The sequence below is a fragment of the Rhinopithecus roxellana genome, chromosome 14 (assembly GCF_007565055.1).
Source record: "Rhinopithecus roxellana isolate Shanxi Qingling chromosome 14, ASM756505v1, whole genome shotgun sequence".
Classification (NCBI taxonomy): domain Eukaryota; kingdom Metazoa; phylum Chordata; class Mammalia; order Primates; family Cercopithecidae; genus Rhinopithecus; species Rhinopithecus roxellana.
In genome coordinates, this window is record NC_044562.1 from 122,088,874 (window position 1) to 122,115,232 (window position 26,359).

Consider the following 26,359-nt stretch of genomic DNA (forward strand, 5'->3'; position numbering starts at 1 on the left):
CTCCAAACCTTTTACAGTCAAAGAATCTTAGGCTTGGAATTCTCTCAGAATCTACTTTAATCCTGGTTAAAGGGAAACTGGACCCTGTACATGTATTCATGCAGGTCACATCACATTTTATTTTTTTTAATAGCCACTTAAGCTTGTGACTACAGTTGACTCTTACGCAACATGGGTTTGAACTGCATGGGTTTACTTATACATGGATTTTCTTCCACCTCTGCCACTTCTGAGACAACAAGACCAACTGCTCCTCTCCATCCTCCTCCTTAGCCTATGGAATGTGAAGATGATGAGGATGAAGACCTTTATGACAATCCACTTCCAGTGAACAAATAGTAAATATATTTTCTCTTCCCTCTGATTTTCTTAACATTTTCTGTTTCTCTAGCTTACTTTATTGCAACAATACTATATATACTACTTATAATATCTTACAACATACAAAACAAGTGTTAGACTGTTTATGTTATTAACAAGGCTTCTGGTCAACAGTAGGCTATTAATAGTTAAGCTTTTCAGGAGACAAAAATTATACATGACACTGAGCACGGTGGCTCACACATATAATCCCAGAACTTTGGGAGGCCGAGGCAGGCAGATCACCTGGGCTCAGGAGTTTGAGACCAGCCTGGCGAACATGGTGAAATCCTGTCTCTACTAAGAATACAAAAATTAGCCAGGCGTGGTGGCATGCACCTGTAATCCCAGCTACTAGGGAGGCTGAGGCAGGAGAATTGCTTGAACCCAGGAGGTGGGGGTTGCAGTGAGCTGAGATCATGCCACTGCACTCCAGCCTGGGGAACAGAGCAAGACTCCATCTCAAAAAAAAAAAAAAAAAAAAATTATAAATGGATTTTTGACTGTGTAGGTGGTTGGTACCCCTAACCCCTGCATGGTTTAAGGGCCAACTGAATACCTTTTGACAAAACGTTTTCTCAGGTCACTTCTCATAGGTGTTACTTAAACATTCTCTAAGTCTTCCCTTCTTGTTCTACAGAAAATTTGTCGTGCCATTTTTACGTTAAAAACCATGTTAAAAATTTATCATACCATTTTTACATTAAAAACCATATTAAAAATTTATCATGCCATTTTATGTTAAAAAGGCTGCCTGCTGCTTACAAAGTCAAGGTCTATTGGCAGGGAGCCCAGAGTTCTTCAAATATTGTTTTCTGACTACTGTAACAACTCTTGCCATCCATCTCTCTACCACCAGGCACCTGCCCGATACTTCCCTGACACTCTATGAATTCTCATACTACCGTACAAAGGTCAGGAGATTGAGACCATCCTGGCTAACATGGTGAAATCCTGTCTCTACTAAAAATACAAAAAATTAGCCAGGCATGGTGGCAGGCGCCTGTAGTCCCAGTCACTCGGGAGGCTGAGGCAGGAGAATGGTGTGAACCCAGGAGGCAGAGGTTGCAGTGATGTTGCTACCCCCTCTCTTTGAACTACGTTTCCCTGCTGAAACGTTATCCATTCTTAGGAAAGTGTCTCATTTTACGCAAAATCTTTCCTAACGTTCCATCTACACAGAATTACCCACCTCCTCCTCTCTGTTAACGGTATTTTGTTGATATCACTGTAGCACCTGTATTGTTGTATAATCACTATACAAACTTTAGCACCTGGAAGTGGGATACAGCTATAACAAACACCTACGAATTTGGAAGTGACTTTGGAATTGCGCAGTAGGCAGAGGCTGGAAGAAAAGAAATCAAAAGAATATACACTAGAAAGGAAGAAATAACTCCCCCCCCCCATTTTCAGGTGATATGGTTGCTTACATAGATAGTTTCAAATAATTTATTAAAAACAACTACCTTTGAACTAACAAATGAATTCAGCAGAGTCACAGGATACAGTATCAACACATATACTAAAAATCAGGCCGGGCGCGGTGGCTCAAGCCTGTAATCCCAGCACTTTGGGAGGCCGAGATAGGCGGATCACGAGGTCAGGAGATCGAGACCATCCTGGCTAACATGGTGAAACCCCGTCTCTACTAAAAATACAAAAAATTAGCCGGGCGAGGTGGTGGGTGCCTGTAGTCCCAGCTACTCGGGAGGCTGAGGCAGGAGAATGACCGGAACCCGGGAGGCGGAGCTTGTAGTGAGCCGAGATCACGCCACTGCACTCCAGCCTGGGCGACAGAGCGAGACTCCGTCTCAAAAAAAAAAAAAAAAATCAACTTGTGGAAAATGAAATTTAAAACGCAGTATTTGTAATACTTCCTAGGAAAATTAAATACAAAAGTATACATTTAAAAATGCATAGGATCTGCATGCAGGAAATTACAAAATTCTGACAAAAGAAGTTAAAGAAAACCTAAATAAATGAAAAGATATACCTGTATTCTTGTGTTGGGAGACAAAACATAATAAAGATGACAGTTTTCCATAAATTATAAGTTTTCTGCAGTCTCATCAGATTCTCAGCAAAGCATTTATAGACAAGACAAACTTACTTTAATATTTACTATTGGAGGAGCCAGCCATGGAAAGGGTAAAACAATGTTGAAAAAAAGAAATATAGTGGAAGGACGCCATCTAATCAACACGAATGCTCAGTACATAGCTATGAAGATCAAGACAGTGTGGCACTGGTGGAAGCATAGACACACGTGTCAACAGTACCAAACAGAGAGCCTAGAAACAGGCATAAGTATATCCAACTGATTTTTGGCAAAGGTGCAAAAGTAATCAATGAGGAATAATAACTCTTTTCAACAAGTGGTCCAACAGTATCCACAGGCAGAAAAAAAAAAAAGAAAGAAAAGAAAAAAAACTTCACCTAAATCCCACAACTTATGCAACCATAAGAAAGAATGAGATCATTCCCTTTTGCAGCAACATGGTTGCAACGGGAGGCCTTTATGCTAGGGAAACTGACACAGGAACAGACAACCAAATACTACATGTTGTCGTAAGTGGGAGATAAAGATTGAGTACATGTGGACACAAAGAAGACAACAAGAGATTCTGGGGCCTCCCTGGGGGTGGAGGGCAGGAGGAGGGTGAGGACTGAAAAACTACCCATCCAGTATTATACTTATTACCTGGGTGACAAAATAATCTGTACACCAAACCCTTACAACACGCAATTTGCCCATATAACAAACCTGCACATGTACCCCTGAACCTAAAAAAAAAGTCAAAAAAATGTAACTGGAAATCAATCACAAACTTAAATGTGAAAAGTACAATGATAAAACTTTAGAAAAAACAAGAAAATCTTTGAGACTTAGGGGTCACTGAAGAGTTTTTAGACATGACGCCAAACGCACATCCATAAATGGAAAAAACTGATTAACTAGACTTCAACGACATTTAAAAATTTGTTCTGTGAAGACCGTGGTAAGATGATGAAAACACAAGCTATACACTGGGTGATAATGTTTGTAAACCACATACTCAACAAAGGACTAATATCTGGAATATGAATATATATAATACACAGACACATACACATTCTGTCTCTCAAAGATCAACATTAAAAAAAATGCCTTACCTCTCAATTGTTTGGGCAGAGAAAAGGAAAAGGCTACCCAGTTAGAAAATGGATACAAGAATAGAAAAGGCAGTTCACCTAAACTGTTGTACCAATGGCAAATATGCAATGAAAGTATTTTCTACATTATTGCCCCTTAGAACCCAACCATTTCCAAAATGAGTTATCACTACACCGCTATTGCTATTATGGTAAAAATTTAAATATAGCAAAAAAAAAAAAAATGCTGATAAGAATGCTGAGAAACTGGATCATGCAAACTTTACCGGTGGGAAGGTAAAATGGTATAGCCCTCTGGAAAATAATGTGGCAGATTCTTATAAAACTAAACAGACAACTATCATATGACCCAACAATTGTACTCTTGGGTATTTACCCTAGAGAAAAGAAAACGTATGTTAATAAACATATTATTTATAATAGCCTAAACCTGGAACCCATCTAGATATCCTCCAACAGGTGAATGATTAAACAAGTCGCTGTACATCCAGGCCATGGAATACTGTCAGCAACATACATGCAGCCACTGTGTTGCCACATTATAACATTCAAGATGCCTAGTTTTCAACAAAAAATTATGATACAAAGAAACAAGAAAGTGGCGAGGTGCAGTGGCTCACACCTGTAATCCTAGCACTTTGGGAGGCTGAGGCAGGTGGATCACGAGGTCAGGAGATTGACACCATCCTGGCTAACATGGTGAAACCCCGTCTCTACTAAAAATACAAAAAATTAGCCGGGCGTGGTGGCGGGTGCCAATAGTCCCAGTTACTTGGGAGGCTAAGGCAGGCAGGAGAATGGTTTGAATCCAGGAGGTGAAGCTTGCAGTAAGCTGAGATTGCGCTACTCCACTCCAGCCTGGGCGACACAGTGAGACTCCGTCTCCAAAAAAAAAAGAAAGTATGGCCCACTCACAGAAAGAAAAGAAACGAACAAAAACCGTCCCTGAGAAAGCACAGGGTCTTACTAGACAAAGACTCTAATCAACTGTTTTAAATATGCTTAAAGAGCTAAGTGAAACAAAAACCACTAAAGGAACCAAAAGAATGATGTCTCATCAGATGGAATACCAATAAAGAGAAAGTATTAAAAAAACAGGTAAAAGTTCTGGAGTTGAAAAGTACAATAACTAAAATTCAATGTTACAACATGTCTCAGTAGGCAGAAAAAAGAATCAGTGGATTCTTTTTTTCTGTGGATGGCCAATTGAGATTGGATGGCCAACTAAGAGTTTCCAATATGAAGGAAAGAAGCATGAAGAAAATTAATAGAACCTAGGGCACCATCAAGCACACCAACATACCCATAATGGAATCTCAAAAGAAAGAGAGAAAGGCCAGACACGGTGGCTCACACCTGTAATCCCAGCACTTTGGGAGGTGAAGAGGGGCAGATCACCTGAGGTCAGAAGTTTGAGACCAGGCTCACCAACATGGAGGAACTCCATCTCTACTAAAAATAGAAAAAAAATTAGCCGGACCTGGTGGCGCATGCCTGTAATCCTAGCTACTTGGGAGGCTGAGACAGGAGAATCGCTTGAACTTAGGAGGTGGAGGTTGTGGTGAGCCAAGATGGCACCACTGCACTCCAGCCTGGGCAACAGGAGCGAAACTCCATCTCAAAAAAAAAAAAAAAGAAAGAAAGAAAAAAATTAGAAAGACTTTTTGAAGAAATAATTGCTGAAAATTCCTAAATTTGATAAAGTACATGAATCTACACATCCAAGAAGCTCAGTGAACTCAATGGTGGATAAACATAAAGACTCACACTGAGACGCATTGGAATAAAATAGCTGAAAACCAAAGACAAAAAGTGAATCTTGAAATCAACAATAGAGAAGTAATTCACCATGTACCAGGGATTCCGAATAGGATTAACAGCTGATTTCTCCTCAGAAACCAAGAAGGCCAGAGGCAGTGAGATGACACATATAAAAGAGGGAAAGAAAAAAAACGTTCAGCAAGAATTCTATATCTGGGAAAACCATACTTCAAAACTGAATGGAAAAATTATCCCATGCAAATAATAACCAAAAGAGAGCAGGAGTGTCTATACCAGCACCAGAGAAAATAGATTTTAAGTTGCAAACTGCTATAAAAACAAAGAAATACATTATAGATTGATTAAAAAGTCAGTTCATCAAGAAGACATAACAATTACAAACATAGGTACCTACCAACTGAGCAACAAAAATTGACAGAAATCATGTGAGAAAGAGACAGTTCTGCAATAATAGTTGGAGACTTCAACACCCTTTCAATAATAAATGGACATAAGGCCAATGAGGAAATACAGGTCTTGAACAATACTGTAAACCAATTAAAACTAATAGACATATACAGAACACTAAACCAAACAACAGAATACACATTCTTCTCAAGTACACATGGAACATTCTCCCGAAGAGACCATCAGTGAGACCAGAAAACAAATTTCAGTAAATTTTTTTTTTTTTTTTTGAGATGGAGTTTCACTCTTGTTGCCCAGGCTGGAGTGCAATGGCATGATCTTGGCTCACTGCAACCTCTGCCTCCCAGGCTCAAGCAATTCTCCTGCCTTAGCCTCTTGAGTAGCTGGGATTATAGGCACATACCACCACACCCAGCTAATTTTGTGTTTTTAGTAGAGACGGGGTTTTACCAGGTTGGTCAGGCTGGTCTCAAACTCCTGACCTCAAGTGATCCGCCTGCCTCAGCCTCCCAAAGTGCTGGAATTATGTGCATGAGCCACCGTGCCCGGCCAGTAAATTTTAAAAGACTGAATTCATACAAAGTATCTTTTCTGACTGCAATGTAATGAAACTAGACATCAATAGCAGAACTGGAAAATTCACAAATGTGTGGAAATTAATACAATATTAAACAGCCAGTGAGTCAAAGAAGAAATCATAAGATTTCACAGAAAAGAAGAAATCACAAAATTAGAAAATACTGTGAGATGAATGAAAACAAAAACACAACCTATCAAAACTTATGGATGCAGTGAAGGCTATGCTGAGAGGGAACTTTCTAGTTGTAAAAGCCTACATTAAAAAAGAATTTCTCTTACAAAGAGACTTAGACTCCCATACAATAATAATGGGAGACTTCAACACCCCACTGTCAACATTAGACAGATCAACGAGACAGAAAGTTAACAAGGATATCCAGGAATTGAACTCATCTCTGCACCAAGCGGACCTAATAGACATCTATAGAACTCTCCACTCCAAATAAACAGAATATACATTCTTCTCAGGATCACATCACACTTATTCCAAAATTGGCCACATAATTGGAAGTAAAGCACTCCTCAGCAAATGTAAAAGAACAGAAATTATAACAAACTGTCTCTTTTTTTTTAAACTGTCTCTCAGACCACAGTGCAATCAAACTAGAACTCATGACTAAGAAACTCAATCAAAACCGCTCAACTACATGGAAACTGAACAACCTGCTCCTGAATGACTACTGGGTACATAATGAAATGAAGGCAGAAATAAAGATGTTCTTTGAAACCAGTGAGAACGAAGATACAACATACCAGAATCTCTGGGACACATTTAAAGCAGTGTGTAGAGGGAAATTTATAACACTAAATGCCCACAAGAGAAATCTGGAAAGATCTAAAATTGACACTCTAACATCACAATTAAAAGAACTAGAGAAGCAAGAGCAAACACATTCAAAAGCTAGCAGAAGGCAAGAAATAACTAAGATCAGAGCAGAACTGAAGGAGATAGACACACAAAAAACCCTCCAAAAAATCAATGAATCCAGGAGTTGGTTTTTTGAAAAGATCAACAAAATTGATAGACCGCTAGCAAGACTAATAAAGAAGAAAAGAGAGAAGAATCAAATAGATGCAATAAAAAATGATAAAGGGGATATCACCACCAATCCCACAGAAATACAAACTACCATCAGAGAATACTATAAACACCTCTACACAAATAAACTAGAAAATCTAGAAGAAATGGATAATTTCCTGGACACATACAGTCTCTCAAGACTAAACCAGGAAGAAGCTGAATCCCTGAATAGACCAATAGCAGGCTCTGAAATTGAGGCAATAATTAATAGCCTACCAACCAAAAAAAGTCCAGGACCAGATGGATTCACAGCCGAATTCCACCAGAGATACAAGGAAGAGCTGGTACCATTCCTTCTGAAACTATTCCAATCAATAGAAAAAGAGGGAATCCTCCCTAACTCATTTGATGAGGCCAATATCATCTTGATACCAAAGCCTGGCAGAGACACAACAAAAAAAGAGAATTTTAGACCAATATCCCTGATGAACATCCATGCAAAAATCCTCAATAAAATACTGGCAAACCAAATCCAGCAGCACATCAAAAAGCTTATCCACCATGATCAAGTGAGCTTCATCCCTGGGATGCAAGGCTGGTTCAACATTCGCAAATCAATAAACGTAATCCAGCACATAAACAGAACCAAAGACAAAAACCACATGATTATCTCAATAGATGCAGAAAAGGCCTTTGACAAAATTCAACAGCCCTTCATGCTAAAAACTCTCAATAAATTCGGTATTGATGGAATGTATCTCAAAATAATAAGAGCTATTTATGACAGACCCACAGCCAATATCATACTGAATGGGCAAAAACTGGAAGCATTCCCTTTGAAAACTGGCACAAGACAGGGATGCCCTCTCTCACCACTCCTATTCAACATAGTGTTGGAAGTTCTGGCTAGGGCAATCAGGCAAGAAAAAGAAATAAAGGGTATTCAGTTAGGAAAAGAAGAAGTCAAATTGTCCCTGTTTGCAGATGACATGATTGTATATTTAGAAAACCCCATCATCTCAGCCCAAAATCTCCTTAAGCTGATAAGCACTTCAGCAAAGTCTCAGGATACAAAATTAATGTGCAAAAATCACAAGCATTCTTATACACCACTAACAGACAAACAGAGAGCCAAATCATGAATGAACTTCCATTCACAATTGCTTCAAAGAGAATAAAATACCTAGGAATTCAACTTTCAAGGGATGTAAAGGACCTCTTCAAGGAGAACTACAAACCACTGCTCAGTGAAATCAAAGAGGACACAAACAAATGGAAGAATATACCAAGCTCATGGATAGGAAGAATCAATATTGTGAAAATGGCCATACTGCCCAAGGTAATTCATAGATTCAATGCCATCCCCATTAAGCTACCAATGAGTTTCTTCACAGAATTGGAAAAAACTGCTCTAAAGTTCATATGGAACCAAAAAAGAGCCCGCATTGCCAAGACAATCCTAAGTCAAAAGAACAAAGCTGGAGGCATCATGCTACCTGACTTCAAACTATACTACAAGGCTACAGTAACCAAAACAGCATGGTGCTGGTACCAAAACAGAGATATAGACCAGTGGAACAGGACAGAGTCCTCAGAAATAATACCACACATCTACAGCCATCTGATCTTTGACAAACCTGACAAAAACAAGAAATGGGGAAAGGATTCCCTATTTAATAAATGGTGCTGGGAAAATTGGCTAGCCATAAGTAGAAAGCTGAAACTGAATCCTTTCCTTACTCCTTATACGAAAATTAATTCAAGATGGATTAGAGACTTAAATGTTAGACCTAATACCATAAAAACCCTAGAAGAAAACCTAGGTAATACCATTCAGGACATAGGCATGGGCAAGGACTTCATGTCTAAAACACCAAAAGCAACAGCAACAAAAGCCAAAATTGACAAATGGGATCTAATTAAACTGAAGAGCTTCTGCACAGCAAAAGAAACTACCATTAGAGTGAATAGGCAACCTACAGAATGGGAGAAAATTTTTGCAATCTACTCATCTGACAAAGGGCTAATATCCAGACCCTACAAAGAACTCAAACAAATTTACAAGAAAAAAACAAACAATCCCATCAAAAAGTGGGCAAAGGATATGAACAGACATTTCTCAAAAGAAGACATGCATACAGCCAACAGACACATGAAAAAATGCTCATCATCACTCACCATCAGAGAAATGCAAATCAAAACCACAATGAGATACCATCTCACACCAGTTAGAATGGCGATCATTAAAAAGTCAGGAAACAACAGGTGCTGGAGAGGATGTGGAGAAATAGGAACACTTTTACACTGTTGGTGGGATTGTAAACTAGTTCAACCATTATGGAAAACAGTATGGCGATTCCTCAAGGATCTAGAACTAGAAGTACCATATGACCCAGCCATCCCATTACTGGGTACATACCCAAAGGATTATAAATCATGCTGCTATAAAGACACATGCACACGTATGTTCATTGCGGCACTATTCACAATAGCAAAGACTTGGAATCAACCCAAATGTCCATCAGTGACAGACTGGATTAAGAAAATGTGGCACATATACACCATGGAATACTATGCAGCCATAAAAAAGGATGAGTTTGTGTCCTTTGTAGGGACATGGATGCAGCTGGAAACCATCATTCTCAGCAAACTATTGCAAGAACAGAAAACCAAATACCACATGTTCTCACTCATAGGTGGGAACTGAACAATGAGATCACTTGGACTTGGGAAGGGGAACATCACACACCGAAGCCTATTATGGGGAGGGGGGAGGGGGGAGGGATTGCACTGGGAGTTATACCTGATGTAAATGATGAGTTGATGGGTGCAGCACACCAACATGGCACAAGTATACATATGTAACAAACCTGCACGTTATGCACATGTACCCTAGAACTTAAAGTCTAATAATAAAAGGAAAATTTTTCTAAAATTTTATCACAGATGAGTGGATGGACTTGCTCTCTATGTAATACGAAATTAATCTATTTTATTAAAATTTAAAAGGACAAAAAAAAAAGAATTTCTCAAATCAACAGCCTAATTTTACACCTCAAATAACAAGAAAAAGAAGCACAAACTAATCCCAAAGCTAATACATGGAAGAAAATAATAAAGATGAAATTAGAGACACATTAAATATAGTAATAGAAAAACAACAGAGGCCAAGTGCAGTGGCTCAGGCCTGTAATCCCAGCACTTACGGAAGCTGAGGTGGGTGGACTGCTTGAGCCTAGGAGTTGGAGACCAACTTGGGCAACTTGATGAAACCCTGTTTCTACCAAAAATACCAAATACCAGTCTCATAACTCAGTCTCTAAATAAATAAACAAATAGATAGATAAAAAATTTAAAATGGAATAAAAATAAGAAAAATAATAGAGAAAATCAAGACAATCAAAAACAGATTCTATGAAAAGACTAACAAAATTGATAAACATTTAGCTACACTGAGAAAAAAAGAGAAAACAGAAATTACTAAAATTAGAAATGAGAGTGGAGGCATTATTACTGATGCTACAGAAATTTAAAAGGATTATAAGAAAACACTGTGGACAATTATTGTATATCAACAGGTTAGATAATATAGACAAAATGGAGACATTCTTAAGAAAAACACAAGCTATTAACACCAAAATGACTCAAGAAGAAATATAAACTTTGGCCGGGTGCAGTGGCTCATGCCTGTTATCCCAGCACTTTGGGAGGCAGAGGTGGGTGGATCACTTGAAGTAAAGAGTTCGAGACCAGCCTGGCCAACATGGTGAAACCCTGTCTCTACCAAAAAATATAAAAATTAGCCATGCATGGCAGTGCATGCCTGTAGTCCTAGGTACTCAGGAGGCTGAAGCAGTAGAATCGCTTGAACCCAAGAGGTGGAGGTTGCAGTGAGTCAAGATCATGCAGCTGCACTCTAGCCTGGGTGACAGAGCAAGACTCTGTCTCAAAACAAAACAAAACAAAAAGAAATATAAACTCTGAACAGATCTATGACAAGTAAAGAATTGTTTTTTCACCAACCTGATGCTAAAAGAAAAGAAAAAAGAATTGAATCAATAATCAGACACCCCGCAACAAAGAAAAGTCCAGGACCAGAAAGCTTCACTGGTGAACTCTACAAGACATTTAAAGAAGAATCTTTCTCAAATGCTTCCAAAAAACAGAAGAGGAGAGAGCACTTCCTAACTCATTCTGTAAGAACGGAATCACTCTGATACCAAAGCCAGACAAAAACATCACAAGAAAAGAAAAGTGCAGATCAATACATATTCAATGTAATATGCCACATTAATAGAGCAAAGAAAACATGCATGATTATCTCAGTCGATGCAGAAAAACCGTCATCAAAACTGATCACGCACGTAAAAAATCTAGCACCCTTTCATGATAAAAACACTAGAAATAGAAAGGAACTTCCTTAACATGATAAAATGGCATTTGTGAAAAACACACAGCTAACATCATACTCGATAGTGAAAAACTGAAGGCTTTAATCCTAAAACCAAAAAGAAAAGGATGCGCCAGTTCACCACTTCTGCTCAACATTGTTATGCAAGTTCTACCCAGAGCAAGTAGGGCAAAAAAGAGAAATCAAAGGCATCTAAACTGGAAAGGAAGTAAAATAATCTGCTTTTTACAAATGATGTAATATTATACATAGAAATTTCTAAAGAATACACAAAAATATTCTTATAGCTAATAAATGGATTCAGCAACTTTTCAGGATACAGGATCAATAAACAAAAATCAATTGTATTTTTATGCTCTAGCAATGGATAATCCCAAAATGAAGCTTAAAAAAAATTTCCATTTATGATGTCATCAAAAAGAATAAAATACTTAGGGAACATTTTAACCAAGGATGTGCAAGACTTTTTACAGTGAAAACCACAAAACTCTGCTGAAAGCAATTCAAGAACACCCCCCAAAAATGGAAAGACACCCAGTGTTCATGGATTTGAAGACTTAATATTATTAATATGGCACTACTCTCCCAAGTGATCTACAGATTGAATGCAATCCTATTCCCATGAAATCCCATGGGAATGAAATCCCAAGGGCCTTTATTCTTTATTTTTTTTTGCACAAATGGAAAATTAATTATAAGATTCATATGAAATTGCAAGGTCCAGCAAATAGCCAAAACAATTTTGAAAAAGAACAAAGAAGACTCTCACATTCCAATTTCAAAACTTATTGTAAAACTATGATAATCGAAACAATGTGGTACTTACATAAAGACAGACATATAAGCTAATAGGATAGAATTGAGCGTCAAAAATATACCCACACATCTAAGGTAATTTGACTTTTTTTTTTTTTTTTGAGACAGGGTCTCACTCTGTCGCCCAGGCTGGAGTGCAGTGGTGCAATCTTAGCTCACTGCAACCTCTGCCTCCCAGGTTCAAGCGATTCTCCCGCCTTAACCTCCTGAGTAGCTATGAGTACAGGCACGTGCCACCACACCTGGCTAATTTTAGTATTTTTAGTAGAGACAGGGTTTCACCATGTTGGCCAGGCTGGTGTCGAACTCCTGGCCTTAAGTGATCCACCACCTCGGCTTCCCCAAGTGCTGGGATTACAGATGTGAGCCATTATGCCTGGCGGGTAAGTTGAATTTTGACAAGGATGCCAAGACCATTCAGTGAGGGAAAGAATAGTCTCTTCAACACATGGTGTTTGGATAACTACATATCCACATGGGAAATGTAAAATTGGACATCTCATACCATACAAAAATTGAATCAAAATGGACCAAAGACCTAAATGTAAAAGCGAAAGGTATAAAACTCTTAGAGAAAAACAGAGGTAAATTTCATTACTTGGATTTGGCAATAGAGTCTTAGGTATGACATCAAATGCACAAGCAACAACAAAACAGGTAAAGTAGATTTCATCAAAATTAAGTGCTCACGGGTCGGGCACGGTGGCTCATGCCTGTAACCCCAGCACTTTGGGAGGCCGAGGCCGGTGGATCACTTGAGGTCAGGAGTTTGAAACTAGCCTGGCCAACATGGTGAAACTCCATCTTTACTAAAAATACAAAAATTATGTGGGCATGGTGGCAGGTGCCTGTAATCCCAGCTACTCAGGAATGGATGTACGGATGAACAAAGTGAGACAAGTACTGTATAATCACGTAATGAAATGTTACTTAGCCACACAAAGAAATGAAGTACTGATACGTGCTATGACATGGATGAAACATGACGCTAAGTGAAAAACGCCAGTCACAAAAGGTCACATATTATTTAATTCCATTTATATGAAAAATCCAGAATAGGAAGACCCATAGAGACAGGAAGCAGATGAGTATTTCCAGGGTCTGGGGAGGGGAAATGGGGAGTGACTATTTAATGGGAATAGGGTTTCCTTTAGGGGTGATGAAAATGCCTTGGAGTTGGACAGAGGTGGTGCTCGAAACATATAGCGAATGAATATACTAAATGCCAATGAATTCTTCACTTTAACATGGTTAATTCTACATGATGTGAATTTCACCTGTTTTAAAAAGTGAATCTTCAAGGATGAGGTGAGACTCAGAGATACGGACTTCACAAACACCTGATAATAAATATTGCTATTTATAAAGGGGAAAAACAAGAAACTCTTCTCAAAGATTGGGTAAAGGGTATGATGTCTACACCATTAATTAACTTTTTATAGGCTGTCGGTTTCATGCAAAAAATCATGTTGTCAAAGTGTCCTGGAGACAATATTGAATGGACAATGTAATGACTTTAGTTAATTTGGTTAAGATTGTAATATTGAAATGTTCTGTGCCTCTGTGAGTGGCAGAGCCAATGCTAGGGCAGTGTCTAATCGTGTTGGGCGCACAGTAGGCGCTCATTAAATGGCAGTCTTCTCCGCACTACTACCTTGCATGGAGCCAGCCACAGGCAGAGACATACTACAGAGAAGGAAGAGGGGGCCCTGGCTTCTGTGGCTCTGGGGAATGCGCTGCTCAGTGTCTCTCTTGCAGGCTCTAGACTGCAGTACTGGTGTGGCCCAGGCAGCATGCTGTAATCCAAGGGGGCCCAGGGTGACAAGTTACCTCACAGGAGAGTCACGCAAAAACTCAGGAAGCGACAGGCAGCTGCAGAGAGAAGAGGATACCAGACCAAGTCTGAGGACTCCTGGCCGGGAACAGCTTACCTTGACTCCATCTTTGTGCACTGCCCCTACATGCAGACTCCTTTCAACGTGGGCCTGCTTCTGCAACTTCTTTCTCTGTGTCTTCTCCAGCCACAGGTCATCCACACTGATGGGTGAGCGGTGAGGGATGCCCCTAGGCTGTGAAGGAGCTTCCCCGTGCACAGCCTCTGCAGAGATGCAGAGGAGGGCCCATGTCACCATCTCAGTGGTGAAGCAGGGCTTCTGGGCAGGCTCCATGTGGAAAGCCTTCTGAATGTGAGGGCAACTGGGCTTCTCACTTGCTGGTTCTTCCCAGGGCATGTGGTTCTGGAGAGCAGAGAGAATGGGCCGGGGGTCAGAGGTCAAAGGACATATCAACTGGGCACATACTGTCCTTCCTCTGCCCAGTTCCTTTTGGGTATAACACTATGTTTTGGTTAATTTTCAAAGTACAGAGTCCAGTGATATACTTTGTTCACAGTCATTTTGGAAAACGTGAAGATTAGGAACAAATCTTGTTTCTGTTAAAATGTCTACTTTGAAGAGTATTTTTTTTTTTAATTCAGTCTTCTATTTTGATCAAAGAATTAGGCCTTGAAAGTCATTACTGAACTTGGCATGCTCATTAGAAATACTTTTTAAAGGCCAGCAACTGGGGTAAAAGCTCCTGCTTAAACAACATCCCTTACGAACAGAACCGCAGCAGAAGCACACTTCCAGAGCCCAGTATCCCTTCGAGCTTAACTCCGATGCTCACTGAAATGTAGGCAAGGCTCCATTTCACCCATGATGCCACCACCATCACCGGTTGCCGTTACGCACCAGGCAACGTAAGGATTTCAAAATAAAATATGTCTCCACTAGCAGAATAGTTAGGCCTACGTTGGCATCACCAGCATCTCTGTTGTTTGGAATTTGCCACTGGGAGAAGAAATCCTTTTCTTCCCATGTGTTGTCCAAGTCTAACAACCCCCTATGCCCACCCCATGAACGTCTACTTCATAGCAGCAACCTCTGTGGAATGGCATCCCCAAACACTCTGTGTGTACTGTGTGCTAAAAACTAAGGTGAAATTTCTTTTAAATATTTCAAGAGTCTGCCTTAAAAATGTATCTATACTGAAGGACTAAGGAGGCTGGGTCTGATAAGGCAAAAGTTTGCTAATACGTTGCTCCTAGAAAAAAGGGTTGGCAAGAGCAGCCCTCACTGGAGACTATCACAGGGACTGACCTTTCAACCCAACACTCCACTCCAGTTGTACAGGAGACTGTTTTTGCTATAATTTATTACTGACATGTCAGTTGGAGAAAAGTGGGTATGCTTAATATTGGATCTCGGGTTTTTGCTTCTTAAATATCTCTTGCTGAACAGAATATGATGTTTATTTTGTAGGTAAGTATGTGGAAAATGAAGTTCTTATTTTAAATTAAGCTCCTGGATAGAGTTTATTTTTATGGTAGAAATTGTAGGGGGTCCTTATTCTGGAAGTGATTAGATGTACTTGAGAGATTATTTTGCATAAGAATTTTCTACAAGATTAGGATTTAATTATAGATTCTCTGCTTAATCTGAGGTATTCTAAAATTAAAAATGTATACATATGCATATGTATACAATGAAAGAGAGAGAGATGGAGGAAGAGAAATTGGATGGCTGGATAATTATTATATAATGGTTTTGGGGTACAGCCTGGGAATTAAGACTTTTTCTAGCTCTCCAGGTAATTCTCAGGTGCGGCCAAGGTTGCAAACCACTGATCTAATGTGTTTATTTGAGCTCCAAAATATTGCTCTACATTTGAAAACTATTTTCAGCTAGTTCTTTTTCCCCAAGTACCTTGTGGATCAGAAACAGCTGGTATCTCCTCCCTCAGAAACTCAGAGAACTTAAGCGACTTGCCTCAGAGCAAGTCCTTGCCCAGAGGCACCCAGCTGGATCCTCTGGGCTATGCAGCAACAGATAGACCATACTCCTGGGAATGGGTGAGAAGTGGATTTCCAAGCCCTGAGGGAATGGTTGGCAATTTGTGTCTAAAATGCCCTCCAGGGAATTCTGAGGCAAGGCTAGTCTGGAACTTACGGTACTAGAGAGACAGATAGATTAGAGGGAGGCAAGGAGCTCAGGCTGTCCTGGTGGTCCTCATGTGTTCTAGGGGAGAGGGCCAGAAAGCAGACTTTGGGGTGGGATAATCTGAGTTTGACTAAAGGAACTTTTGTCCTTCATTGTATTCCCAAAAGAGCAGCATTAAGAAATGATGAGACAATGGTAGATGAGAAAGTTCAAGAAAATCTGGAAAGGGTAAAGTAGATGTAGAAGGGGTAGATGGTGCTGCAGAGCACAGGAAGCTATCTAAAGAAATGCAGATGACTTGGAGTTCGCATGGAAGGAAGCAGGCAGAGGTTCTGGTTTAAAGTTTGTAAGTGTGACCCTCAGTTAAGGTCCCATTGCAGTCAGCCACATGACTGTGTATACTCCCCTTTTCATTTCTCCTACTCTCAAACTGCCAGCCAAGATCAAATTCGAGAGACTTATGGTCCTGAATAATTGAACAAGAATCTCCAGCTTGTGGGGACCACAGACTTACTGGTGAAAGCAGTGGAGAGGTTTGGGATGAAAACAGGATAACAAGAAAACCTGTGTGGTGAGCAGGGAGTGACTCAGCACCCTGCTTTAGTCTTTCCCAGTATAATCCTGTATCTCCTCAATAAGTGACTGGAGGATACCGCTCTGGAGAAACTGACCCACCTCAGAGAAGAGACCTCTAAACGTTGACTTATAAAATAAGCAATTTCTCTTTTAAAATCGCTTGACAGGAAAGCACACTAGCCGATTAGCTCCACACGTGCCCACATAATATCTAAACAGATATTTGGTGTCTTACTCTAAAATAAATATGAAATTCACCCAAAGATTGCTAGGCATTTAGGAAAAACCTTCAACACACTAAAATGACCAAAATAAACAAATGGGGGGAAAAAAAACTAAGAAAGAGAAAATGTAAAGAAGAAAACTTCAAAATAACTAAAATTAATAACCTGAAGAAGAAAAAGGACACTGAAATCATCAAATAAGAACAGTATGCTATTAAAAAAAAAACAAAACAGGAAACTTCCAATTCTGGACAAGATGGCATAGACACACTTCTCCCTGTTCATTTCACTAAGCACAGCTAAAAACGTAAGACATTATATATAAAACAAAGATATGAAAACAAAGACATCTGAATGGTGGAGAGAAGAAAGTAGACCAGCTAGGGATCATAAAATACAACAAGGAATGACACACCAGGGAGTTCCCTAGGTTTTCTTTTGCCACATATATACCACTCATACATGCTTCCTATATGGATGCTGAACAATCTTGCTGGAGCTATCACTAGGTCCAGACAGAAAAGTTCCAACAGAAGCCTGCATTCTCTAGCTAAAGGACCAGCCTAGCAAGACAGAAAACTTTTAGACAAATGCTCTACTCAAGCCAAACATTAGGTAAAAACCATGCAACATGCCCCTGTCTCCCTCACACCCCAGCAAAGCCTGAGTGAAGAACTCCCAACCTCACCTGTAATGGGTCACATATGTCCCCGAGCCAAGTGGTGTGACAGAAGGCTAATGGGAAAGCCTGAACTTTCTTCCCCTGCCAGTGTCAGTGAGGCCCTCCGCCATGGTGTCTGTGAAGACAATGTGTGTGAAGCCAGTCTTCCATCCTCTACCTGGTGTCAGTGAGGCGTTCCTCCCCTGCCCTGCTGGAGTAATGTAGGAGAAGGCCAGATAAAGAGCCAGCACCTTCACCACCAGCTAGCATTCACAAGGCCTCCTGATTCCACTGATAGAGCAGGCATATCACCATCTTGGACAAGCATTGCCATTCTAAAGTCCACCTTGATCAAAAACTGCCTAAAATCTAAAGGGCATCAGCCTAATGGCTAAGATCAGCATGACCATAAACCACAAATAACGTCTCTGACCAGAAACATTCCAAACCCCTCCCCAACCAGAGACATTCCAACCCCAAGATACCCTCTCCTCCAGCCAGAGAGATGTCAGCCCCAAGATAACCTCCCCTCCAACCAGAGACATTCCAACCCCACCATAAACTTCCCCCCCAACAGAAATATTCCAAGCCTGTGATAAGCTCTCTCACCAATACATACTCTTAATCTGTAAGAGAGAGTGCTCCTGACCAAAATCAGCCAGAAGCCCCTCTCAGGTTTATTTCCCAAAATAAACTTGTCTTTGACTGTTGAGCCACTTTTTGTGTTGTGTTTCTTTCTTCTTTCTTTAACTCTTACACCATGCTATCGGTGCAAGCTTGGTGTAAAATCTTAACTCTCATCCCTGCCCATTAGTAAATGAAACACCCACCCTTGCATAGGGTGTCAATAGAGGCCAATAAAGGAATGTAGAGTTTCACCCAAACCTGGCAGTAATGAGGTAGTGCCCACCTTCCCACACCAGAGTGGAGTCAGAGGTGGTTTTCCAAAACAAGATTTAAATAAGATACAAAGACTCAAAATGCACTCCCCAAAATACCCAGAATAAAATAGAAACTCATTAATCATAATAAGAATAGGGAAAATCTCAACTTGAATAAAAAAGAGAGTCGACAGACACCAGCACTGAGAAGACACAAGGTGCAGGAATTATCAAACAAAGATTTTAAAGCAGCCATCATAAAAATGCTTCAATAAGCAATACAAATACTCTTGAAACAAATGAAAAATATAACAGCTCAGAAAATGGGAAATCTTAGCAAAGAAATATAATATATAAAGAATATCTAAGTGGAAATTACAGAATTGAAAAATATAATAACTGAAATAAAAAGTTCAGTGGAGGGGCCTACAGGAGAATGGAGAGGATAAGAGGATCAGTGAAAACCTGTAGATGGAAGAAACAGAATTATACAATCTGAACAACAGAGAGAAAACAGACCGAAGAAAGAAAGAAAACCAAACAAATAGAGCATCATAGACCTGTGAGACTGCCAAGAAAGATCAAACACTAGATAACTGGAGTCCAAAAGAGAGAGGAGAAAGTGGGTTGGGGTAAAAAAGCATTTAAAGAAATTATGCTCAGAATTTCCTAAATTTGATCAAAGATATAAACCCATAGATTTAAGAAGCTGTGCAAAGTTCACATAGTATAAATCCAAAGAAATCCACATGGAGAAGAAGCATAAGCAAACTTCTGAAATCTAAGGACAAATAAAAATTATTGAGAGCAGTGAGAGGGAAAAAAGACACCTTCCTTAGAAAAACATTTTAAAAGGCATCAGACACCTGAAGGCCAGAAGGAAGTGACATAAAACTTTTCAAGTGTCACTTTTCAAGAAAATAACTATTAACTTAGAATCTTTTATCCAGTGAAAATATTCTTCAGTAATGAAGGGAAAATTGAGACCTTCTCAAAGAAAGGAAGAATGAGAGAATTTATTGCCTACAGAGCTACCCTTAAAGAATGGCTAAAGGAAGTTCTTGCATTAATTTTTAAATAAACTGTGATATTTAGGTTAAAATTTTCCTTTTTTTGCTTTGGATGTCCAAATGCTCCAGCATTGTTTGTCGAAAAGACTATCCATTGAATTGATTTTGCACCTAAAAATTGTGGGTATATTTGTGTGGGTCTATTTCTGTGTTCTCTATTCTTTTCCATTACTCTATGTAATTTTCCCTCCCCCAATACTACATGGTCTTGATTACTTCAGGTAATAAGTATGAATTAATATCAAATATTGATTCCCCTCACTTGATTTTTCTTTCTCAAAGTTGTTTTAACTATTTTAGGGCATGTATCTCTCCATACAAATTTCAGATTATAAACAGATTTTAAAGGCCAGAAAATGTTCATTCTCTCTCTCTCTCTCTCTCTCTCTCACACACACACACACACACACACACACTTAGAACTCCTAAGCAGAAACAGTATGTTGGAATCTTGCCACCAAAGTTGGAAAGGCTGTGGCTGGTGGACAGGAAAGCTATCCAGCATTCATTCCATAAAGTGGATATTACACCCAGCAGAGACCTAGGAAATCACCTGGTCCAATCCGTGACAGACAAGGACACTGGGCCCCAGTATGGTCTTAATCCAAGGCTCACAGTCAGGTCAGAGTGAGTATTAAGACACCCACAGGAGTTCTGAATTTCCAGTCTCCTCTCATTCCTCTTGCCCAGCCACAGCTATTTCTGTCCTGCTCTCTCTTAGTCTTGGTGTCCTTCCTAAGCCCCTTCAGCCAGGGGCATGATCCTGTATGCATGCCTTCAGCAGACGTTGGAGCCTGCTTCCTCTGGAATCAAAGGTTCTCTGCCCCCAAACCTGAAATCCCAGAGGAAAGAAATCTCTAAATGCAAACAGCACCAGAGGACTGCCTCATGCTGGTCTGCATCACACACACACACACAGAAATACCCCACGGTCGGAGTGGATCACAAGGTCAGGAGTTCGAGACCAGCCCGGCCAACATAGGGAAACCCCATCTCTACTAAAATTACAAAAAATTAGCTGGGTGTGGTGGCGGGCGCCTGTAATCCCAGCTACTTGGGAGGCTGAGGCAAAAGGATCACTTGAACCCAGGAGGCAGAAGTTGCAGTGAGCCAAGATCACACCACTGCCCACAACAGTGTGAGACTCAGTGTCAAAAAAAAAAAAAAAAAAAAAAAGGAAATATGCTATGTTCTCACAGGTGGGAGGTGACACTGTGGAGGGTTAAATTCTATAGCATCAATCCTATCAAGACTGCGGCTAAAGCGTCAGGCACCAATGGGGATGGCAACACCGAGGGGTTTCCTCCATGTTACTAACATATGAGGCTGGACCTTACAGGGCTCTACGGCTTCCTCATCACTCGAGACTTGGTTCAAATGTCAGACCCAAAATCTCCAAGCCAAGGGTGCCCCTCCATCAAACCTCTCAACTCTCTTTCCCATTTCCTTTTATCTGAAATGATCTTACTTGCTCACTAATTTATTGACTGCTGCATGCTGTCCTGTTGTGAGGACGGACATCCTGCTGTATTATTCAGTACAGTGTCTGCTGAATTCAGAACATTGCCCACCCACAAGTGGCACTCAGTGAGCTCATTTTATCGACTTGATGACCACATGAGAGGAACTGGTAGACTGGTCAGCAATGCTTACTGTACAGCTACAGTGATTAGGGTACTGCGTCAGTAGAAGGATGGACAAACAGACAAATGGAACCCAAATGCCAGTTATAGGCATCTCAGAGACCTACATGTCATAAGCAAGACCGTGAAAGTTTTTAAGAAGGTAGTTTAAAGGATTCTCTTCATGACCTTGGGGTAGAGAAAAGATGGATACACTTGACAACATTAAAATTGAGAATTTCTGTTCATCAAAAGATATCATTATGGCCAGGCGCGATGGCTCACACCTGTAATCCCAACCCTTTGGGAGGCTGAAGTGGGTGGATCACTGGAGCTCACAAGTTTGAGACTACCCTGGCCAATATGGCAAAACCCGTCTCTACTAAAAATACAAAAATTAGCTGGGTGTGGTGGCTTGTGCCTATAGTCCCAGCTACTTGGGAGGCTGAGGTGGGAGAATTGCTTGAACCTGGGAAGTGGAAGTTGCAGTGAGCCAAGATCACGCCACTGCACTCCAGCCTGGGCAAGACTCCATCTCAAAAAAAAAAAAAAAAAAAGATACCATTAAAGAGGGAAAAGACAAGCCACATGAAATCGGAAATATTTGTGGCACATTAACCAACAATGCAATTCTATCCAGAATCAGTAAGAGAAAGACAACCTCAAAACAAATGGATGACAGACTAGGAGAGACATGTCCCACAAGAGAGTGAGAAAAAAATTATCTGAAGAATATGAGCCCTTTAAATGATCAGGCCCAAACCCAAAAGGCATTTAAGACGTAATATCTCACTCCCCCTTCAGCTACCTAGCTACCTCTTAGAGCCATTTGCTATGTGGACTCTAGACTAACTCACTCCAAGTAGCCACAAAATGCCACATACCTTATAGTTCAACAAGGTATAGCCAGTCACCACTGGTTTACTTCCATAAACCAGTGAGAATTCCTAATAAACAACCTTTGTACTCACTCCCTCTCCTGATTCCTCCTTCTTTTCTTTAAAAAATTTGAGCTTCTCTTTTGTTCTCTGGAGCACTCTCCAAGGCAACCTGGAAGTGTGTCCCGGGCTGCAGTCCTCAACTTCAGTGCTGGATAAACTCTTTTTTTTTTTTTTTTTTGAGACAGAGTTTCACTCTTGTTGCCCAGGTTGGAGTGCAATGGCACAATCTCGGTTCACTGCAACCTCCACCTCCCTGGTCCAAGCGATTCTCCTGCCTCAGCCTCCCAAGTAGCTGGGATTACAGGCCATGCCAGGCTGACTTTTGTATTTTTAGTAGAGACAGGGTTTCTCCATGTTGGTCAACCTGGTCTCAAACTCCTGACCTCAGGTGATCCCCCTGCCTCAGCCTCCCAAAGTGCTGGGATTACAGGCTTGAGCCACTGTGCCTGGCCTGAATAAACTCTTTTTAAACTAGATTCCAATCTTTTTGATTATTTTAGTTTGACAAGGGTATCCAGAGTGTCAAAGAGCACATAAAAAGTTCCTTAGGCCAGGTGCAGTGGCTCATGCCTGTAATCCCAGCACTTTGGGAGGCCGAGGCGGGTGGATCACTCGACCTCAGGAGTTCAGGACCAGCCCAACCAACACGATAAAACCCCATCTCTACTAAAAATACAAAAATTAGCTGAGCATGGTGGCAGGCGCCTATAGTCCCAGCTACTCGGGAGGCTGAGGCAGGAGAATTGCTTGAACCCGGGAGGCAGAGGTTACAGTGAGCTGAGATCACACCACTGCACTCCAGCCTGGGTGACAGAGGAGGACTCGGTCTCAAAAAACAAAAACAAAAACTAAAGTTCCCTAGCCTCTTCAGACATCAGGAAAACGAAAACTAAAAATCACAGTGAGATTCTGCTACACACCTAGCAGAATGGCTAAAATTAAAAAGGCTGACAGTATCAACCAAATGTGAATGAGGACACAGAGCAAAGCATACTCCTAATGAGAGAGTGTAATTTGATGCAATCACTTTGGAAAAATAATTTGAGTATTTAGTAAGACTAAAGATATTCATCCCCCAAGGACACCCCTAAAATGCACCCCACAGAAATACACATGCATGTGCAGCAGGCCCCTGACCCAAATGTTCACAGCAGCTCCCAACAGGGCACAACCCCCAAGTGCATCAGCAGCTGACTGAGAAAGACAGTGTATTCCGATGATTCAGAGCAACTCGGCATGATGATGAGAGAGCTGTAGGTTCGTAGCACAGGAAGATTGTTTCCTGTTTTTTGTTTTTTGAGACCAAGTCTCGCTCTGTTGCCCAAGCTGGAGTACAATGGCGCGATCTCGGCTCACTGCAAGCTCCGCCTCCTGGGTGCACGCCATTCTCCTGCCTCAGCTGGGACTACAGGCACCTGCCACCATGCCCGGCTAATTTTTTGTATTTTCAGTAGAGATGGGATTTCACCGTGTTAGCCAGGATGGTCTCGATCTCCTGACCTCGTGATCCGCCGGCCTTGGCCTCCCAAAGAGCCGGGATGACAGGTGTGAGCCACCGCACCCAGTCCACAGGATGATTCTTAATTAGAACAGGGGTAAGGCAGACACCAAATAGACTGAGTAAGGTTTAAAGGAATGTGTAAGGTTTTGATTATATAAACCTCGAAATAGGCAAGCCCCCACACCCATGGTAATAAAGTAGTAACATGATAATGAAATGCAAGTGAACATCATGAGATGGGGCATAGTGGGTAGGGCAGGGAGGAGGAAGAAAGGTGGCAGGAAGGGGGCAGGGTGGGGGGTGTGGTGCTTCATGACCTGGTGGCAGTCATCCGGTGTGTGTTGACAATATATAGCTACACGTTTATGCATTATGCTGTTCTGTAAGACTTCTCTATTTCACGACTTTGAAAAGCTTCAAAGAAACTGCAGGATGTAAAATCACATAAAATTGAGATCTCTATACACGATAATATCACAGCCGTGTTAAATATATAAAACTTGTTTGTGGAAGAAATCTAGAAGTAAACAACAAAATATTAAGAATGGTTGTTTTAAAAGATTGGGATAAGAGAACTGCTGCTCCTTAATACCGTTGTGCAGGGAAGAAGTGGGAATAACTGAATTCCTTGCAAATTACTCTGACCATCAGATCCTGCTCTCCCAGGAATGCCCGCAAGATGGCACAGTCATTTCTACAAGGGGAGTTTCATATTCCACCACCATCCAGGGTTCTACCAGACAGAGGGAGCCTTTCCAGCCTTTGCTTCCCTTCCCGTTCCCTATGTACCTGCTGTTCTGTCTGTGGTCTGATGTGCAGTGTACTAGGCCTTCCTCTTCTCCAGTAAGGAGTGAAATGGAAAGAGGAATAGGAGCTCACATTTATGGGACACCTGCTTCACGCCTGGCCCTTTGCTGAATCCTTTCTACTCATCATCTCAATTACTGTTTGTTAAAACCCATGCAGGCTCCAACTGGGGCAACAAGGTGAGACTCCATCACTACAAAAAATTAAAAAATTATCTGGGTGTGGTGGCGCACGCCTGGGGGCTCAGCAACTTGGGAGGCTGAGGCAGGAAGATTGCTTGAGCCTGGGAGATCAACTGCAGTGAGCTGTGATCTCATCACCATATTCCAGCCTGGGAGACACAGCAAGACCCTGAATCAAACAAAATAAACAAAAAACAAATAGAAAGGCACACACACACACACAAAAAAAACCCCAACAAACCAAGCAGGCTGTCCAGGTGTGTGCCTGAGGCCCAATGCACCTGCTCCAACCCATGCACAATGCCAAGTGAGCACAGGGATCACTTCCAGGAATATCTGCCTTCCAGTATGTGCTTTTGCACCATGTATGTGTGTGCATGTGTGTGTATACAGTGTGTATACATAGACACATACAGACATATATGTATCACTTTTTTTTTTTTTTTTGAGACAGAGTCTTGCTTTGTTGCCCAGGCTGGAGTGCAGTGGCATGGCTCACTGCAACCTTTGCCTCCCGGATTCAAGTGATTCTCCTGCCTTAGCCTCCCAAGTAGCTGGGATTACAGGCACCCACCACCAGGCACAGCTAATTTTTGTATTTTTAGTAGAGACGGAGTTTCACGACGTTGGCCAGGCTGGTCTCGAACTCCTGACCTCAGGTGATCCGCTCACTTCAGCCTCCCAAAGTGCTGAGATTACAGGTGTGAGCCACCGCACCTGGCTTATATCACTATTAAATCAGGCTTGTTAATTCAAATACTGTAAAATCTTTTTTTGACCACTTGATTTAACTCTGAGTTGCCTAACACTAAAATGTCTTTTGACTTTTAAATCAAGTTCTGTATGTATTTTCAGGTAATCAAAAATATAAAAGGGCAATAAGCAACGAAGTTGGAGGGGTGTGAGGAAATGGGCACTCAGATACTGCTGTTGAGTGTCGATTGCCAGTCATTTCAGAAGTAATCTGGGAGCTATTAAAATACCCCTACCCTTTGTGCAATCCCACTTTTATATCCAACAGAAATAAAAGCATCAATATCTAAGGACACATGCTCAAGGGTGCTGCCGCAGCATTATTTAGAAAGATCCCAAACTAGAGATTACCTCAGCGCCAATCAGTAGAAGAACCATTAAAGGAAACAGCATGGCCCTACTCTGAACTATTATGCAACTTCTTTTTTTTTTTTTTTTTTTTTTTGAGACGGAGTCTCGCTCTGTCGCCCAAGCTGGAGTGCAGTGGCCAGATCTCAGCTCACTGCAAGCTCCGCCTCGCGGGTTCACGCCATTCTCCTGCCTCAGCCTCCCGAGGAGCTGGGACTACAGACACCCGCCACCTCGCCCGGCTAGTTTTTTGTATTTTTTAGTAGAGACGGGGTTTCAC

The 26,359-nt window shown here is 41.0% G+C and overlaps 1 protein-coding gene and 1 non-coding gene across 2 annotated transcripts in view; one reads left to right on the top strand and one right to left on the bottom strand.

Annotated features, from left to right (window-relative positions):
• Positions 1-26,359, bottom strand: part of ARHGEF4 (Rho guanine nucleotide exchange factor 4) — a 134,594-nt gene that overhangs the window by 100,943 nt on the left and 7,292 nt on the right. Inside the window, exon 3 of the mRNA XM_030916854.1 lies at positions 14,465-14,770. Coding sequence (XP_030772714.1) covers positions 14,465-14,770 — 306 coding nt within the window. The remainder of the gene's footprint in view (positions 1-14,464; positions 14,771-26,359) is intronic.
• Positions 15,561-15,690, top strand: LOC115893368. Its single transcript, XR_004053380.1, has one exon.